Below are 21112 nucleotides of genomic sequence, written 5' to 3' on the forward strand. Positions count from 1 at the left end.
TTTTTCAAAAAATACAAATCATTTTGGTAACTCTCACATGAGACCACGTCTCGTCTAAAATACTTAAAGTTAAAGTACCACTGATAGTCACACACACACTAGGTGTGGTGAAATCACTCTCTGCATTTGACCCATCCCCTTGTTCCACCCCTAGGAGGTGAGGGGAGCAGTGAGCAGCAACAGTGGCCACGCTCGGGAATCATTTTGGTGATTTAACCCTCAATTCCAACCCTTGATGCTGAGTGCCAAGCAGGGAGGTAATGGGTCCCATTTTTATTGCAGATAGCTCCTTATTTGTAACATTTAAAAAAGTGACAATGAAAGTTAATTTGTAGTTCTAATCATATTTGGTTTGCTTTTCATGTCACTCACTTTTTGCAAATGTGTTATGGCCAATTATATGAATTCCCTAGAGGGACAAAGCGGTAAAAAAAATGATTGGATGATTGGATGAATGATTGGATGAATAAATGGTTACTTGTGTAGATTCTCTCCAACACCGCCACACATAGATTGCAGTCCTAAATGCATTAAAAATGGGCATTTATTGGGATCAGTGCAATTTCCCATCACGTTGAACATTTTTCAGGTAATTTGTTTCATTTGGTACCCTTCATACAATTGTAACTGAACCTGCTCAGTGTCATCTAACTTTTATATTGTAGTTATATACAGTTGCGGCCAAAAGTTTTAGCAATGACTAGACATTTTAATATTTTGTATATTCAGTTTGGTTTCATTGCTCCTATATTGTTGCAATAAACAGTTGTTCTAATTTTTCTAAATCCCTTTTTTAAAAGAAAAAAACATTGGGACAACTGAGCAAATTACATTGTAACACTTGCAAGATGCATATTTTTGCTTTTCAGTGTATAATACAAAAATGCAAACATGTTTTCTAGAAACATTAAAGCAAATTTCTTAAACCTTTGGCCACAACTGTACATGTTTACAGCCACAACAATAACATACACAATCAAAATTGTATTTGCATAATTAGAAGTACTGTATAAATGTAACTTATGTTTATAATGGAGGCAGTAGTTCTGCAATGAATTACAGTGAAAGGCTGCTTTAAAGCCAACTTACTAGGGATGCTTCAATGAATACATGTTCACATTTGTTAAACTGTAACATGTTAGGCTGTTATGCCGGTTAGTAGTTAAAGATGCTGTTTGCAACTTCCTCATAGTAACATTTTTCAAAGCAACAAATATAGCAAGAACACCGCCGGCTAGTTTATGTTACCATTAGTGGTTTTAACAGAACACATTTGTTTGACAATTGTCTATATTTTTCACAATGACAAAGTTTATGTAATGTTTTTTTTACTGGCCCAAATAAAATGATTGGTGTTTGCGGCTGTCACTCACCCGGTCTCGTCAACATGTACGCGCAGCGAGCGCGTGCACACGGACAAAAGCCGTACAGAGGCAAAGAACAATTTGAAGTCATGTTGTTGGTATGAAAGAATATACATTCAATGACAGCTAACGCTAGCTATCCATATTGCTATTGTTGGCTAACAACACCCAAAGCTAAGCTGAGATAAAAGGTTTGATTAGTATATGTTGTGATAGAAAATGGATGGATGGATGAAAGGGCTGTAATTTTCAGTATATGGTGTAATAATGTGTCCACCAAAGTGCTGTAAATGTGGTGTTGTGACCAGTAGATGGCAGCCCAGCTACAGGAAGACATTATTTTTATTTACTCTTAAATTAATTTTATAGTCACCTTGGATTTTCATCGACTAAGAGAAGATTCACCTGACAGGGAAAATAGATGATAAAATGTAAATAAGATAGCCAATCTGTAGTAGAAATTTTTAAAAAATGGTGCTTTTTACCATTTTTTTTTTCACACAATCACCACACAACCCAAATGTATATTCAATGCAGTTACCTCACAGGCTTTGGATCTACTCTTCTGGTTGGAAAGAATCTTCATTGTGACTAATCCATTGGTTTCTTTCTGTAGGGTTAAAATGGCTCTGTTCAACGTTGATATTGAAATACCAGTATAATGAAATATATGCTGTTAACATACCAGAGTCTTTTGTAGCTGATCTACTGTTTGATTAGTCACACTTTTCCCATTGATTTCAGCTATCTCGTCGCCTTCATGCAAGGATCCTGATAAAAGCCAATGGCACCAAATATGCATTAGTATCTGTCATTCTAATTAATGCACATTGACCTGAAGAGAGCAGTAAAACATTGATAAAAGACAAACATATATCACAATGTTAATGCAACCCCCTCAACATGGTTCTAACCACACCCCAATCAATGTCTGAGTTACCACCTTGTCTGTGTATCAAGCCCCCGTGCAATATTCTGGCCACTGTGCACCTTTGTTTGTCATTCATTTTCAGAGTGACCCCCTGCAGATAAGACCAGAACGATTGATTAATTTGAACCTTTAATTAAAAATATGTCGCAAGTATCAGACGTACCATCGGCTCAGAAGGATTCTTTTCAAACACGACTTCTTTCATCTTGGTTAGTTCGGTCCCATTCCTGTATTTGGCACTTCCATTGGTGTAAACGTCAGCCCCCTTACTCTCCAGGGATTGCATAGCTACCTGCTAAAAACATTTAAATTACATTTGAATTAAACAGTGCATTTTGCTTCATGACATTTCCCATTAGCTACAAAGAGAGCTGTCTGCTAATTGCTCGAGTTTCATTTGTAGATTAAACACATGTTGGAGGTTGAAAATTAACCCAACTTTATAACACCTCATTAAGCACATCCAAGGATTTGGCCGGACAGGTTCGTGTGGTCATGGATACCACACTGTGTCGTCAAAGGATCCAGTCAAATGACAACAACCATCTTAAGTGATTTTTTTTGTCATTATTAAAAAGTATGCAGCTGGATTAAGGAACTGCACTTTTGCAACTCACATCAGAATGATTAAAACCAGTAAATGGCTATGATGAGTTTTTTATAAAGTGCAAACAAGGGTTCGAATCACAAAGATTCTCATGGAGAAAAAAACCTCAGCTTAAAACCGCTTTGTATTTTAAAATATAGCAGATGTAAAGATATACATGTAACATCGTGTGAAAGAGGTGCATACAATGATCTAACTACATTTTAAATGCTTATGAAAAATGCTGTAATGCATTAGGACTTAAATTACATTATTGTTTATTTTCATAGTGGGCCATGATGAATGTTCATGCATTTTTTTAACACTCAGTGGACAAAGGCTGAGGTTGATTGGCAACACTAAATTGGCCCTAGTGTGTGGATGTGAGTGTGAATGTTGTCTGTCTATCTGTGTTGGCCCTGCGATGAGGTGGCGACTTGTCCAGGGTGTACCCCGCCTTCCGCCCGATTGTAGCTGAGATAGGCTCCAGCGCCCCCCGCGACCCCAAAAGGGAATAAGCGGTAGAAAATGGATGGATGGATGGACTTTGTTGTCCGTTCATTGAAATTTTGCTGTATTTTGGGCCATCATTTTAGTTGTGTTATTCCATTATACGTTGTTTTTCCTAAAAACAATTTTTTCATGTTAAATCTTAAATTGTTATTGTCTGTTTATTAAAGATAAAACAAGTTGGCCCCGCGATGAGGTGGCGACTTGTCCAGGGTGTACCCCGCCTTCCGCTCGATTGTAGCTGAGATAGGCTTCAGCTCCCCCCGCCACTCCGAAAGGGATAAGCGGTACAAAATGGATGAAAATTTGATTAATTTATGATGGCTCCACAGGGCCCCACAGCACACTGGATTCCAGTTAATTGAAATACCACAACACTGGATATTGTTCAGATAAGTTACATTTAAGAACTTGCACACAAAGCAACACTGGGGGGGATTATGACGTGCGCATTTTCTGCGCATACGTATTAGGTTGCGTTGCCCCGGCGGACGCAGGGGGATGGGGTCTTAAACGGTGGCATTGCTGTGTGTGGACACGGATAAGGTTAGGTGGGATTTACCCTGGATAACGGGGCCTAAGTGTTGTTGTGTGTTTGAGTAAGCACGGAGCTGAAAGTGTTTGCTCAGGAGGTAATACCTCTTGGAATTTGGGCCAATTGTTAGTAGGAATGTTAACGATAAACTGGTGCAATTGGATATTTGGTTGAAGAAGTGGCTGGTTTGGCTATGTCGGTTACAACCCCCTCAATCAATAAGACTCAGATGTGAATCCTTACATTAATCGAGTGTAGACACCAACCGGTTATCGTGACGAAGTAGAAATCAGTTGACGTTTTTTTCCTTAAAACGACACAAGAGCCAGTGTTGTCCGTGAAAAGAGTCATGCACTTGCTACAAGGGAGACACTGCTCATATAAACTGAATCACAACAGAAGACAAACTGTTTATAACTGCTAACAAATCCTGCCATGGTAGAAACTTTTTTCCACCTTCCCAAAAACAACTGGAAAAAAACATCCCCTGCCAGGATGACTAAACAGACAGTTGTCCATCGAGTTAATCACTATAGTATTGATCATCATATTGATCAAGCAGCATGCCATGCTAGTTAGTACAACTACATACACTGTCGCGCTAGCTCTGTACAAACAAAACAGGAAATGTGGGCTAATCCTTTACAGATTAGGTCATATTGCATTGTGTTGTGCATTACAAATTCAAACACACCGTCCGTGCCTGAAAGTGGATTGACGGAGAATGACTAAGAGTTGTTGTGTGTTTCGGTAAGCATGGAGCTTAAAGTGTTTGCTCAAGAGATGATACCTCTTGGAATTGGGCCAATTGTTAGTAGGAATGTTAACAATAAACTTATGCGACTGGATATTTAGTTCAAGAAGTGGCTGGTTTGGCAATGTTGGTTACCACCCCCTCAATTGATAAGACTTAGCTGTGAATCCTTACGTTATTTGAGTGTAGACACAAACTGGATATCACGCCGAAGTAGAAATCAGTTGACACTTTTTTCTTTAAAACGACACAGTGTTTTCCGAGAGTGATGCGCTTTTTACGTTACTTGCGTACGAGAATAGACGTAGATACACGGACTGGGTGTCGCGCGAGACTAGCAATTAGTAGACACTTGACTTGACTTGTGGAAAAGGAATATATTTGACATTTGTGTGCCTTCTTACTTTACAAAACATCTTTGGTAAAATATGTTGTTTTAAACATTTGAAAATACTGGAAGCATGTCACATAGAATGTGTGGTTTTTTTTTACATATTTGAAGATGAACTTTCCTGTGGGTGTTGTTATTCATCAGGGTATTGTTATTCTCACGGCATTCAACTGATCAGTTGTCTTAGAAGACGTTTGACCTCTCATTCGAGTAGCTTTTATCAGTTCGTGCTCATAGACTTAGCTTGGACATATCTCGTCATGAGCGCTTGGTACCAAGTTACTAACTATTGATCCTCTAACATGAGGAGGGGCGTATGCACAGGAAGGGATGCTTTTGTTCTTGTGTGGTATCAAAAAGAATGTGTCCATCAACAAATGTTAACCATAGAATTTAATCATTCATACAATGAATCGTTCATACAATAAATCAAATCATTCATACGCTAAATCAAATTTTATCGAATCGTTCTGTTTTAAAAATGTATCAAATTTTGAATGGCATCGTATCCCATGTATTGCGATGTGAATCGAATTGTTCATCACAAAGAGATTTACATCCTGAGTTGTTAGCATAAGATTGGCAATGCAAGTTAAAAATAGCGTTGGACTTTGCGAGACTTTTTCTGGAGGCTATAATACAAAACCAAAAACCAGTGAAGTTGGCACATTGTGTAAATCGTAAATAAAAACAGAATTCAATGATTTGCAAATCATTTTCAACTTATATTCAATTGAATACACTGCAAAGACAAGATACTTAATGTTCGAACTGAGAAACTTTTTTTTTTTTGCGAATAATCATTAACCTAGAATTTAATGGCAGCAACACATTGCAAAAAAGTTGGCACAGGGGCCACACCTTTCACGGCATTGTTAATACACACTCCTCGGGCTTACAGAGGTGCCCTCAATGTCGAATGGGATTGTGCTGAAAATCTTAATTTCCCTTCGGCGATTATTAAAGTATTTCTGATTCTGATCTCAACTCCTGCAGCGAATACTTTGACGCAAGAAAAACTTTCTTTGTCTTTTAAAGGGTACCACATGGGAATTCGGCATGCAGTTATGCATACCGCCACCTATCAGTTAGAGCTATATGTATTTTTGCTGACATGTACTTCTACTGTTGCCCATTTCAGAGCACATGAAGTACTGCATGAATAAGCACTTGTCTCGTTAGACCGAATTGTTTCATTATTTGGGTGATGTTTGGCAGGCCAAATGTGGCCGGCTGTGAACTACGGGCCGCCTATTTAGGGCCCCTGATATAGGGGATGACAATTATCCTTATCAGCCATAAGCTATACAGCCTAGCATTGTTAATATTGTCTTGTAGAAAGCTGAATGGATTTTTAGGTGGTATATTTGGTAAATCAATAATTGACTGAATGTCCCGTGCAATATAGTACTTGTGCAATTAGTGTTACACAGGTATCAGAAGGGTAACATATTTTGAGCAGGTCAGGAGATTAAATTACATCTCAGGAGAGACTAAATCTCACATTCAGATTAACAACAATTTATTAATGCTCCTGTATCCAGTATCAGAAGTATAACTTTGGGATTAAAATCGTGTACAAGACACTAAAATTTACGAATGTTGTCCAATTTTCCTGCAGTCATGAAGTAGCAGCAGAAAAATTTGTTGTTTTTCTGCAGTATGTGTTGAATTTGTCTAATATTGGCCTTCACAATCCAATCACGTGACCAAGGTCAGTAGGGCCTTATATCAGTGTTAGGTGTGGAAGAAGCAATAATATAAACAATCTAAAAAGCAAAATAGCTTATTTTCTTGTTTTTTTAAGGTGATCAAACAGGAAGTGAGTGCTTCCTAACACACAGTATCTATTGTTCTATACAAATGGTGCCAGATCTATTTACATGATAGGAAAAAGCTGATTAAATGACAATTACTACTCAAATCAAACTGTCTGGGCATAAACACGATTTAAGATAAGAGATATTAATGATTAATCACTACTTCCTAGCAGTGTTAGAGGGCTCAGCTGGCAAGGAAACAACATATTTCCCAGGAGCGCAGTAAGGAATCGATCGCATATGTCGAGGCTATACCACACACTTCAGCACTTATGTGCTAATTGAATACAACGTACCTATCAGATACCTGCTATAAAATCAGTCCTACAGCTGCGACTTGACTGTACTTCTCATGGTCTTCGCAGATAGATTGTTGCTTAGTCGGCAAATATACAGCCGCCAAGTGTCACCCTTGATCGACATTGTTCTCGGCAGCGTCACAGTTAAGGCCTTTACTCACGAGATCAGCATTCAGTAAAGTGCTGATGTCGGGGGAAAAAGTTTCCTTCCCTTCTGGAGTTCACTGCTGACTTCTCAATTCTAATCTGTCTGTGGTTCATTTTAATGCACATTCAAGCTGTTTGCTCCCAACACTTCTCATAATCAATGCAACATATGGTTTTAAAAAACAAGCCTTGCATGCCACAGACCAAGAGTGTGCAAACTTTAGATTGTACCTAAAAATCAATAGATTCAGGGGGGCCAATGTGATGTTTTACATTTTGTAAACCAATCCTTGTTGATATGCTAAGAACATACATATTTATTTAAAGATAAAACAGCCTGCATCTCAGATTTGCATTGTAGGTGACAAAGCATATTTTCATATGTATTTCTAGTTTTTTAAGTATTGGTACATTTTTAAGTTTTTTTTTTTTAATTTACAATTATTTCAGCTTTCTTCTCATAATGCTGACTTTATTACTTTTTTCGAACCTAAAAGTTGCAACTTCAGTCTTTCTTTCTTATAATATTGAAGTTTTTTCCTCTTTAATGTTACAACTTTTTTCTTCTTTAATGTAACAACTTTATGCTTCTAAAGTTTTTTCCTTATCATAATACCATTTTTCGTCTTTAATATTTCAACTTGATGCTTCTAAACATGTTTTCCTCATAACATTACAACTTTTTCTTCTATAAAATTTCAATTTAATGTTTTTTAAAAACTTTTTTCTTTTATATTTAAACTTTTTTTTTATCATTTAATATTTGAAAATGGATGGATGGATGGATTTCAACTTTGTACTTCTAAAATTAAACATGTTTCACCATAGCATTACAACTTTTTTCTTCTTTAATTATTTAACTTTTTTCTTATCTAATATTTAAACTTTTTTGTTTCTAAAATATAAAGTGTTTTTATAACAGTACAAGTGTTTTTCTTATTTAATATTTTAACCATATGCTGCTAAAATTAAGTATTTGACTCATAATATTACAACTTTGTTTTAATATTTCAACTTTATGTTTCTAAACATTTTTTCCCTAATAATATTACAACATTTTGTCTTCTTTAGTATTTCAATTTAAAGTTTCTAAAATGTTTTTTTGGTCTTTAATATTTCAACTTTGTACTTAAAAAATTAAAAAAATGTTCTCATAACATTACAATTTCATTTATTTTTCAATATTTCAACATTATGCTTCTAAAATAAAAAGTTTCCCTCATATTACAACCTTTTTCTTCCTTAATATTTCAACTTTATGCTTCTAAAATTATATCTTCCTCAGAATGTTAATAGTTTTGTTAATTTTTTCTTCATATTTCAACTTTTTAGTCTTAAATATTTCAACTTTATGCTTCTAAAAGTACCTTTTCCCCCTCATAATGTTAAAATGTTACTCATGAAAAATTATCTTCTGTCTCAAAAGATTACAAACAATTTCTCTCAATATTATGATTGTATTCTTGTAAGATAACTGCTTTTTTCCAAATGTTGCTGTTGCTGAAGGTAACTCAAGAAACAGATGAGAGACACAAATAGCCCCCGGGCCACACTTTTGACACAACTGCCAAGGACAATCTGCTACATTGTGAGGTAGTAAACAACAACACTGAATGTTCTTAAGACACAAAAACACGAGAAAAAAGATTTACGTAAGCTGTTATGTGAAAAATGGATCAGCCATGTCTGCTCGAACCAGTTCGAACCAGTAATGACTCATCAGCTTCGTACCCCTTCGGATTTATAAAGACATGGATTCAATTCCACTACAGAATAACAGTGCTTTTATAAGTGCCGCACTTTGTATTATAAAACAATTGAATTTTAAAATCGTCTACGTTTGGGAGAACAACAACAGTGCCGTCATGCAGGCTACACCGGAAGTTGGAATTTCAATGTAAAAGCGACAACTTACCTTGTCAGACTTTGGTTTGTTTTGAATGAGCTGCTCCAGGTAGAGATCTGAGAGGGCTGTCCGGACAGAGTTCACAGGCTCCAATATGACAGCCGGTTCGTTTTTATTGGATTTTAACGTCATCTTTCCGGTGAAAAAAAGCACACAAAAAACACCCTGTGTACCCGCTTGCCTACACCACACCTCTGTGCAAAGTCCGCAAAAGGCTGTGCCTAGAAAAAAAAAAGCTGCTAGATAGTAAAGTGCTGATAATATAATAATGTCAGTGAGGTAAAGGTCCAAGGTCCTGTTCGCCAGCAGTTGATCGACATCAGATCCTCTGCAGGAACACTGCTGACAAAGCTTGTAAACAGGGGCTGGCTCGTGCTGCGTTCACGGGCTTACCACAATATCCGAATTTTACACTGCCCGAAATGAGTCATAGTTATTAGTTCATTTTTTTTTTAAAGAAAATAACGCAAGTCAAACAAAAATGTGTCTATAGTCATTACGCAGTTGATGTTTAGATGAACACACATATTTCATTTGTTTTAATAAGTAGAATTGCCAGGGACATCTTTGCTACCTTCACACCGACTGATACAGTGATTTTTTTGTGTGTGTGAGATGATTTTTATACTATTTGACATGAACCGCAATTTAATTAAATGCATGTGTTTGTTGTTGTTGTTGTTTTTATACTACAAATACAAAGGGGAGAAATTATTCTATATTGTATTGTTTTAGTGCAAAACAGCAACATTCACTATTTGTTTTGCCTGTAACAACAAACACATCTCAGATTAGAACATTACATAAAAACTAAGAAATTACAGAAACCTCCTCAAAAATCGGACCTGAATGGTGACCTATGCATTTTAAAGGGGTCATATTATGATTTTTTTCTACATTTAAAACACTTCCTTGGAGTCTACATAACATGAAATGGTGTTTTTTTTGGTAAAAATTGTGCCTAGATTTTGTTTTACAGACCACTTTTAAGCTGCTTTCTGATCGTCTTTTCAGGATAAGCAGTTTTGTGGGCGGTCTCAATAACGTGCCTCCACTTCGACTGGGTCTGTTGTTGTTGTTTTTAGCGCTTCCGTAGCCAGTCTACTGACAGATTAAGTTCGAACTATACGCTACTTTATATTAGAAAATGGCAACAGCGGAGGATGCCTGTGCATACGGGCCAGTCTGCACCACAAAAAAAGAAAAGGGAAAAATAAGGAGCCTATTGACAACAGCGTTGGACTACAATGGCGAACACGCACAAAGCACTTTAGGTAGATATCTACCATACATGGATAATCTGCTGACGTCACACTTGGGGAAAACGTCACTAAATGGGGAAAAAATCCAAATGGCTCATTTCCCGGAAGTATGAAGGAAGGCTTGATTTTATTTTTTTTTAATAAATGGTTTTATTTCAAATTTTGGGGACTTATGCAGATCCCAAATACACAACAGCAGGTATACCAATAGGTAAGACAAGTTGGTTTTGCATAATAGGGCCCCTTTAATACATATTAACATGTGTACTCATTTGTTACAAGATATTGTACATTTACAGCCTTTGAAAAGGTTTTAGTTGGTGGAATTATTAGGGGTGTCCCGATTCGATACTATCAAATATCTGTCCGTTCTCAGCAAAAAAAAATCAGATAATACCTAGCTAAAACCATGTGGCCCAAGGCCGAAAGCCGACTGCATTAAAGTAACACTATATATATATATATATATATATATATATATATATATATATACCATATTTTTTGGACTCTAAGTCGCAGTTTTTTTCATAGTTTGGCCGGGCTCGTGTGCGACTTATATATGTTTTTTTCCTTCTTTATTATGCATTTTCGGCAGGTGCGACTTATACTCCGGTGCGACTTATACTCCGAAAAATACGGTATATATATATTTATATATATAGCCTAGCTCTATACATATGTGTGTACATACATACATACATACATACATATTAATATATACATGTATGATATATATATATATATATATATATATATATATATATATATATATATATATATATAATATATATATATATATCATACATGTATATAATATATTAACTTGTATGTATGTATATATATATATATGTATAGAGATAGGCTATATATATATATATATAAATATATATATATATAATAAATATACAGTATATGTATATATATATTAGTATATACACACACACAATGTTTATACAATATATATATATTCATACAGTTCTGAAGTATTTGTATTTATTTATATAAATATATGTTTAATGTAATTAAATATGCATGTAAATACATTTGGTATTAAAATCACTACACTAACTTCCGTTGTTTTAAAAAAATATTATTTATTACAACGCTGCGTGCTGTCTCAGAGTGACAGCTGTTTTTACATCTAACCCATCCATCTATCCATTTTCTACCGCTTGTCCCTTTTTGGGGTCGCGGGGGGTGCTGGAGCCTATCTCAGCTGCATTCGGGCAGAAGGTGGGGTACACCCAACAGTTTTGGTACCCTTTGGGTTGTGTTACATTAGCCTTTTGGACAATTACCATTACTTAAAGGGTGGATTTGGGTTGCTTTTTGGATTCATATTGGTGCAAACGGCAAGCATTTTTTCGATTCCTGAAACGTTCCATATTATGTTCTTTGAATATTACAGAACAGACTCGATAGTAATGTCTGCATATTCATTTCACACCAGATTAAAGAGGGCCGTTTGCCAAATGTGTAAAAATATAGTACAAACTGCAATAAAGCCATATTTTTTAGGGTAATGGCTAATACGCTGTGATATGGATGTACGCGCCCACACACACACAGACAAGCATACACAAATACACACATTATGACACTTTTATTTGCCACATAGCAGAGTGTTGATTGTGGCGTAACAACTATCATTTGTACCAAAATACCACTTCAGTTTGCATTTATTAAAGCAAGCTAAAATAGACTGAACAACAACACAAAAAAATGGATTTACAGAAGGTAAACCTGGTAGGCTATAGGCTACTAAGAGCTAGCAGCTACGCAACAGCTAAGCACACAGTAGCACATAAGCTAGATATAAGTGATAATTGTCCGTAATATTGGAGTCTTAAATGCCACATTTGTCAATATAATCAAATATACAATAATTATAGTTGCATATCAAAGTCTCTGAGGCAGAAATCGTACTAGAAAGTATCCAGTAACAAACATGTCCGCATCATTCAATTTACTGCATCATGAGCTTAACTTAATAAATTATCGTGGCCATAAAAAAAAACCCAAAAACTCTTACCACTCCAATTCAATTTAAAGGCAGCAGAAGTCCATTCCAGGTGGTTAATATAATGATGTTAAATCAAGCCTTTTCTAGCATTGCACACTACTAAGTGATACAAGTATGTATGACTCCTGCTGATATTGTATCGGATTAATATCGGTATCAGCCATTACTTAAACTCAAATATCGGTATCGTAAAGAAATTGAAAAAGTTGTATTGGGACAATTTTAGGAATAATGATAATATTAGTAAGGAATGATATCAATCAGAAGAAAGTAATAATCTCAGGGGGGTTGGATTAGAAATTACACTAATTTGCTCTGTTGCCTATAACATAAAGCTACAATGTGGATGACTTTTTTCCAGATAGTTTAGCATATTGATTGACCTACATTGTATCGTTTGTATTAAAATCGCCCCCAAATCCATTACATTTTCTGTATGTAGCCCTTGCAGGAAAACGTTTGGCACACCACTGATGCAACTCTGTCCAGAGTTTGGACCTCCAACCTCTGCCACCAAAAGGGATTAACAGAATAGTTGATGAACTCTGCTGTTTCATTCTATCATTGGTGAAAGAACAGGAAAATGTTGAGAATAATTTTGCCGTCAAATGTCATGTACCGTAAAGTCATTCATTGGTTGACAGTTTACAAACTATTTTTGATTCTCACGATAATAAGGCATAAAGGTCACAATATGAGACTTTTTTTGTCCCCGTTTTTCAAAGGCCAGATGACAACCCTAGTTGTTTAAAAATAGGTTAATGTTGCATCTCTTATAATAAAATAACTTTGGGAGAAGATAGAGGTGTAACAGATGCCAGCTGAGTGGGGCTATGCGGTAGCATGTGTGTAAACCTCACTCCCTGGCAACTTGAGAGTGTGCGCTGGACCACCAGCTGACAGCTCAGGCTTCTAGCATGTTGCCTAGCGCTGCCCCAACTTGAGTTAGAGCCCCGGAGTATAAAATGACAGCAAAAAACATGCAAAAGTGACAAATATGTGACAGAAAAGACAAATGAAAGTGCTGTCTCTCTACACACCTCTAGTGTGTGACAATATCAAATATATGTATGTATGTATGTATGTATGTATGTATGTGTGTACGTATGTATTTTACATGTTTTTGTGACATCTATGCTACTTAATATAGCAGTATATAAAATAAATTAATGTATTCAAGCCACTATTGTATGTGTAGTATCAAACATGTTGCATACGCCATTTTGATTATTGTTTTCAAAGCGCTAATAATTCAACAACATGCGGTTGTTGTGGTTGTAGTTTGTAGAAAAATGTTGATGTTATTTTGTCCATCTCATGTATCCAACCACACAATTAGGAATTAGATGCACACTACACCAGTGATTCTCAAGCTGTGGTACATGTATCACGAGTGGTACGCAGGCTACATTTAGCGGTACGCCAAAGAATCATTTGATTAAACAATGGATGTCCGCTAACTTCTTGCAACTCAACGCCAAGAAAACGGAAATGCTGATTATCGGTCCTGCTAAACACCGACATTTATTTAATAATACCACCTTAACATTTGACAACCAAACAATTACACAAGGCGAATCAGTAAAGAATCTGGGTATTATCTTCGACCCAACTTTCTCGTTTGAATCACACATTAAGAGTGTTACTAAAACGGCCTTCTTTCATCTCCGTAATATCGCTAAAATTCGTTCTATTTTATCCACTAGTGACGCTGAGATCATTATTCATGCGTTCGTTACGTGTCGTCTCGACTACTGTAACGTATTATTTTCGGGTCTCCCTATGTCTAGCATTAAAAGATTACAATTGGTACAAAATGCGGCTGCTAGACTTTTGACAAGAACAAGAAAGTTTGATCATATTACGCCTATACTGGCTCACCTGCACTGGCTTCCTGTGCACTTAAGATGTGACTTTAAGGTTTTACTACTTACGTATAAAATACTACACGGTCTAGCTCCGTCCTATCTTGTCGATTGTATTGTACCATATGTCCCGGCAAGAAATCTGCGTTCAAAGAACTCCGGCTTATTAGTGATTCCCAGAGCCCAAAAAAAGTCTGCGGGCTATAGAGCGTTTTCTATTCGGGCTCCAGTACTATGGAATGCCCTCCCGGTAACAATTAGAGATGCTACCTCAGTAGAAGCATTTAAGTCCCATCTTAAAACTCATTTGTATACTCTAGCCTTTAAATAGACCCCCTTTTAGACCAGTTGATCTGCCGTTTCTTTTCTTTTCTCCTCTGCTCCCCTCTTCCTTGTGGAGGGGGGGGGGGGGGGGGGCATAGGTCCGGTGGCCATGGATGAAGTGCGGCTGTCCAGAGTCAGGACCCGGGGTGGACCGCTCGCCTGTGCATCGGCTGGGAACATCTCTGCGCTGCTGACCCGTCTCCGCTCGGGATGGTGTCCTGCTGGCCCCACTATGGACTGGACTCTTACTATTATGTTGAATCCACTATGGACTGGACTCTCACAATATTATGTCAGACCCACTCGACATCCATTGCATTCGGTCTCCCCTAGAGGGGGGGGGGGGGTTACCCACATATGCGGTCCTCTCCAAGGTTTCTCATAGTCATTCACATTGACGTCCCACTGGGGTGAGTTTTTCCTTGCCCTTATGTGGGCTTTGTACCGAGGATGTTGCAGCCCTTTGAGACACTTGTGATTTAGGGCTATATAAATAAACATTGGTTGATTGATTAAAGTACAGTGTTTTATTTTCCGATGTTCTAACACAGTGTATTAAAAATATTAATTATAATTAATTATACTTGTTCAATAAAATCTCTGCCTTCTTTTTAATGAATACTCAGGCCTACTATGCTACTATATTTTAATGTTGGTCATTATGGTTGTACTTGGTGAAAATAGTTTGGTAACCACTGATCTACACGATGTAACTTGATGTCATCCATACGTACACTACAGAAAACATAATAATAAACGTATTGGTAAAACACCTCTCATACAGTGTCTGTAAATAAAGCATTATTGCGTGTGTACAAGAAAACATTATTGTTAATGCTGAACTTGTATTAGATGTCATGAGACACTAAATTGGCCCTAGTGTGTGAATGTTGTCTGTCTATCCGTGTTGGCCCTGCGATGAGGTGGCGACTTGTCCAGGGTGTACCCCGCCTTCCGCCCGATTGTAGCTGAGATAGGCCCGAGTGCCCCACGCGACCCCGAAGGGAATAAGCGGTAGAAAATGGATGGATGGATGGAGACCAGTGTCATTTTTCGCTGATGTTGAGGATTTGTAAATATCAAACGTACCACCAGGTTAGACTACTGTAACTTTCTTCTCGCTGGGGTCTTGAATTAAGCTGTAAAACAGCTACAGTAATTCCGAATACTGCTGCTCGAGTCCCTGACTAGAACCAGGAAGTATGACCACATTGGTCTTCTGGAATAGTCTTCCAGAAGATGTGAGACAGGCCTCAACATTGGCAATGTTCAATTCCAGGCTGAAAACACTTTTATTTAATTGTGCATATGACAATTAAATTGTTTTTATGATGATTTTTTTATTTAATTCTAATTTTAATTATCTTTATGAACATTTTATATTTTCCTTGTTGTCCTCTTCTAATTTTCTGTAAAGCATTGTGACCTGCCTTGTGTATTGTTCTCCATAAATAAACTTGCCTTGCCTGGCTTTGCCTTTAAACATATTTTTCCGAGGGACAGTGAATGCAGCACGCCGCAGCCATTCTTGCAGGGAGGGCTGCGCTATCCAGGAAACGCTCAGGATGATCACTTTACATTCTACAACTGGCAAAGTTACACACTTCTTTTGTTTATTTGTTCAAAAATGATGTACATCTTAGTTCTCTTATTGCATCAATGAAATGAATGTGTTGAATTAATTAGATTCATGTATATGGACATCTCACTTGTTTAAAGTAGCCCGTTCTAGTGCTTTTTAACGTTGAAACTTTTCACACAAGGGCATTTCCTAATAAAATAATTCTATAAAGAATAATAAATGCTTAATAAACTTTGTGAATAGCAAATTCATCCACAGTCGTGAAGCACGATGGCCTACTGCCAGTAATGTTACACAAGACACAACAGTGACATCTTGTGGTCAATAAATTAAAATGAACTTATTTATTGTAAGCAACGATGTTCTTTCAAACGTAAGAAAACCTAATTATGTAAAAACATTATGTATCCATACATTGTCTGCAGACACAAACAATATGTAGACATTTTTTATATTTTAAATGTTTTTTATTTTGCGTATATGCTTTTGGAATTATTCAAGAATTTAACACACACAAACATAACAACAAGGACGATTAGGTTTAATTAAAAGTTAAAATGTACACTATTTGACATTTAACGTCTTTAATACAATTTTAAAACACTTATTTTAAATACTTACAGGGAACACATGTGATTGTGAAGCGACAGGATCAGTAAGTATATGCGCAACAGTGATACTCGAGTGTTAATGAAAAACAAGGAGTAAACAAAACGTGTTATACTTGTATAGCGCTTTTCTACGTTCAAGGTACTCAAATCACTTTGACACTATTTTCACATTCACCCATTCACACACACATTCAAACACTGATGGTGGGAGCTGCCATGCAAGGCCCTAACCACGACCCATCAGGAGCAAGGGTGAAGTATCTTGCTCAAGGACACAAGGTGGGGATTGAACCAGGAACCCTCAGATTGCTGGCACGGCCACTCTCCCAACCGCGCCACCCTGTCCCCAAGTGGAGTTTAAAAGGATGTATATATTCATCCATCCATCCATCCATCCATGTTTTACCGCTTGTCCCTTTTTGGGGTCGCAGGGGGTCGCTGGAGCCTATCTCAGCTGCATTCGGGCGGTAGGCGGAGTGCACCCTGGACAAGTCGCCACCTCATCACATGGCGGATGTAAATATATGCCTTTAAAAAGTTCCTTATCCATGGCAACGTCACAAGTGCAACTGCGCATGTGCAAAATAGATGCGGGCAATACTGATTGTATGGAGCCGACACCAAGTAATAGTACAGTATTGTCTATGTTGATGCCGACACCAATAATATTCGTTCGAACCTTTTCAAGATTATTGAATGATTTGTTGGACATGATTATAACCAGAAGGACATTCATAAAAAAGATTTCAGGCAAACAACAAAAAAAAGTTCTGCAAATTTACTGATGATACTGAGTTTCTGTACATTTTTAATTTGACATTATTTCATTAATTTGACATTATTTCATCATTCTATATTTATAACTCATCCATTAGCTCACTCATTGCACCATTACCCGCTGATACTGATACTTTAAAATTGTCATTGTCTTTTATACTTGTTAAATTGTTAAGTTTTCTTTCATCCTCCATATTTGGTTACTCTTTAAAACGGCGCCAGGAAAACGCTAGTTTGATTCTTCTGTTTTTCCTGCATACATGATATAGTGACAATACATATCTTGAACTACGTTAAAATTCAACTATATGCAAATACAATATAAGGAAATTTAACACCATCAACAAAATATAAATAATATAACAATGTGTATCATCTATTTCAGTGGTTCTCAAATTTTTTCACCAAATACCACTTCAGAAAAAAACTTGGATCTCCAAGTACCACCATAATGACCTATATTGAAAAAAACAGTAGCATAGTAGGCCTAAATATTAATTAAAGACTAGGCAGAGGTTTTATATAACAACTATATTTAATATTTTTGGCCACAGTAACATTACACACAGTTTGAACAAAACACTGTGTTTGAATATTTGAATAAGTGTCTTTGGTGTACCACTAGATAGAGCCCGCTTAACACTGGTGGTACGCATACCACAATTTGACAATCACTGATATATGTAACAACTCAACAACGACATTCATTAATCACACAGATATTTGTGTAAATAAACATAGGAGAGAATTAAAAAAATATCACACCAGTATTAATCTGATATTGATATGATAATTGGTAACAATACCATTACTGTTTGGAATACATAAATGATCCTCTGCCATGCCTTCCCAAAGGACAGCATTTTTTTAAAATGCCCCCCTGAATTTAAATGCTATTGAAAAACTGATAATATGTATTTATTTAATTGTCAAGGTAGCTAACACTATCTCCAAACAAAGATCATATTCTACCTAATAATATTTTACAGCTTCATACCATATCACACTAAACCCAATAATTATGTAAAGGCCTACCTTGTCAAGGTTTCTGATCAGCCTATTGATTAATTGAAGCACTACTGCCATCTAGTTGGAAGCTTGTGTACTGTTCAAGCATTAATAAATACAGTAATACTGGAACTCACGACCCCCCAACGCATCACCAGGGATCGGTGTAATAACAAGTATACAGTATATACTGTAGGGCCAGTATTGTTGATCCTGACACTCTTTACTTGGCTCTAGGCGAAGGCGGTTGCTCTCCCTCCCTCTCCGTATCTATCCTGCTTGTCACTTTGTCTTGTCTAAATTTATCAATTATTTTTTTCCTGGCCCCAAACTGAGCCCTTTCCTCACCCCCCTCTCATAGGAGCCCAGTCTGGGACCGTAAAGTGCTATTCTATTCTATCCTATCAAGATCCTCGAATGATTTTGGATTTTTTTTTTTAATATAATGACTGTGAATATAATCTGAATAAAACAAAGGTTTGAGATTTAAAGGGGAAAAAGTGCTGTCAAATTATCAATCTTTAAAATCCCACCTTTGAATTTAGATGAACCATTATTAATCCCAAATGATTACTTGCTTGCATACTTTTAAATTAACTTAAAAAAATAAAACACTATGTGGACATAAATGCAATTATTTTTAGAATGTCATACATAATTGTTTTTTTTTATGTTTTACTTGAATACAAATTATTTATTGTCTCAAAATTTGGTAATTTGGGTATAGTTTGAAGTTACATTTTCCAGCGAGCACACCAGTCAGAGTTCCCTCACTCACCTTTGCACTGACATATGCATTGACCTGATCAACCCGCGCCACCTTTCAGGCAACCATCCACGGTAAAGTTAAATGAGCGTGTGCAGTCAACATTAATTGAGTGATTATTCTGCGTATATAAAAATATGCATTAAACATATTTTTTCATTTTAATCACGAGTTAAGTCGTTATTTTTGACAGCCCTACAAAAATATGTCCGTCAAGAATTTCCAGGAACCAATATCAACAACAGAATCAAATAACTCACTTATTTCCCATTAAATACATACACAACTAAAGTCTAATAGTGCAAACTAAGTAAATTAAAGCAATAACTACTATTTGTTCTGAATCAAATTCTCTGGCTTTTTGCCCCCAATACCGTGTTTCAACAATGTACCAATAATAAACAACATCCATCCATCCATTTTATACCGCTTATCCCTTTCGGGGTCGCGGGGGGTTCTGGAGCCTATCTCAGCTACAATCTGGCGGAAGGCGGCGTACACCCTGGACAAGTCGCCACCTCATCACAGGGCCAACACAAATAGACAGACAACATTCACACTCACATTCACACACTAGAGCCAATTTAGTGTTGCCAATCAACCTATCCCCAGGTGCATGTCTTTGGAGGTGGGAGGAAGCCGGAGTACCCGGAGGGAACCCACGCAGTCACGGGGAGAACATGCAAACTCCACATAGAAAGATCCCGAGCGCAGGATCGAACCCAGGATCTTATTTGTGGAAAATAAACATAGAATATAACTGAAATATAGCATTCTCATCACACTATAGTGTGATGAGTCCGATACTGAAACTCACATTGGTATCGACGCTTTCGACATTTGGCTCGATCCGCTGAGAGAGAAGAGGCGGAGGCGATGTGTTAAAACAATATGCAAATTGCGGTGCATTTGGCAAGTATTTCATAATATACTCGAAGATCCTCCCACTTTAATGCAAAATCCTAGCCTGAAGGACTCAGTTGCATGTAATATAGTCCAACTTTAATTTTGGATGGCAGACATGATCAGGACGCTGAGCAGAAGTGTGCAAGCTGTTGTCAGACACACCCCGTGGGCTCCATGGACACGCAGGACACCGGTTCGGCGCTTCACTTGTCCCCCAGCTGCTCTCCACTTCCACCAAGACTTTCTAGGTGAGTTCTGCTACATTTGAACTCATTTATACGTTATCAAGATGAAACAACTGCAACATCATACCATTCCAAGTTGCAAGAGTTGGTACTCACTTTGATCACGCGTATATATATGCACCAGAGGTCCACTACAGAGGCAACCGACTGCACTTGGACTACTTGTGGCTGAGGGATAACTGCCACTTAACCTCTTCCAACAACTTTACAACCAACCAGAGGAAAGTTGACACCGCGAGCATTGACCTCAACATTCGTCCCGAGGACACAAAAGTGGAAGATAACCATCTCATCCTCACTTGTAAGTCAGGCACTGTCAAGCGAACCAATCAAGATTTTATATATATATATATATATATATATATATAATCTATGTATATAGATATATATATATAGATATAATATATATATAATACGTGATATTATATGTAAAAAAATAAAAATAAAATAAATAAAAAAAATATATATATATATATATATATATATATATATATATATAT

At 36.8% G+C, this 21112-nt stretch overlaps 2 protein-coding genes across 7 annotated transcripts in view; one reads left to right on the top strand and one right to left on the bottom strand.

The window, feature by feature from the left end:
* Positions 1–21112, top strand: part of tmlhe (trimethyllysine hydroxylase, epsilon) — a 66814-nt gene that overhangs the window by 20599 nt on the left and 25103 nt on the right. For 2 of the 3 annotated variants that reach the window (XM_061962050.1, XM_061962052.1), the window contains exons 1-3: positions 221–257; positions 20481–20615; positions 20737–20913. In XM_061962050.1, the coding sequence (XP_061818034.1) occupies positions 236–257; positions 20481–20615; positions 20737–20913 (334 nt within the window). In that variant the 5' untranslated portion in view covers positions 221–235. Of the gene's footprint in view, positions 1–220; positions 258–20480; positions 20616–20736; positions 20914–21112 lie in introns of those variants that run through there. The other variant, XM_061962051.1, reaches the window with a different exon arrangement.
* The window catches only part of mpp1 (MAGUK p55 scaffold protein 1), a 38160-nt gene that overhangs the window by 5740 nt on the left and 11308 nt on the right, over positions 1–21112 (bottom strand). Inside the window, exons 1-5 of one of the 4 annotated variants that reach the window (XM_061962046.2) lie at positions 9253–9623; positions 2459–2587; positions 2308–2386; positions 2050–2135; positions 1906–1974 (exon numbers count right to left, since the gene is read on the bottom strand). In XM_061962046.2, the coding sequence (XP_061818030.1) occupies positions 1906–1974; positions 2050–2135; positions 2308–2386; positions 2459–2587; positions 9253–9375 (486 nt within the window). In that variant the 5' untranslated portion in view covers positions 9376–9623. Of the gene's footprint in view, positions 1–1905; positions 1975–2049; positions 2136–2307; positions 2387–2458; positions 2591–9252; positions 9624–21112 lie in introns of those variants that run through there. The other 3 variants (XM_061962045.2, XM_061962047.1, XM_061962048.2) reach the window with 3 other exon arrangements.

This window comes from Nerophis lumbriciformis, linkage group LG09 (assembly GCF_033978685.3).
Source record: "Nerophis lumbriciformis linkage group LG09, RoL_Nlum_v2.1, whole genome shotgun sequence".
Classification (NCBI taxonomy): Eukaryota; Metazoa; Chordata; class Actinopteri; order Syngnathiformes; family Syngnathidae; genus Nerophis; species Nerophis lumbriciformis.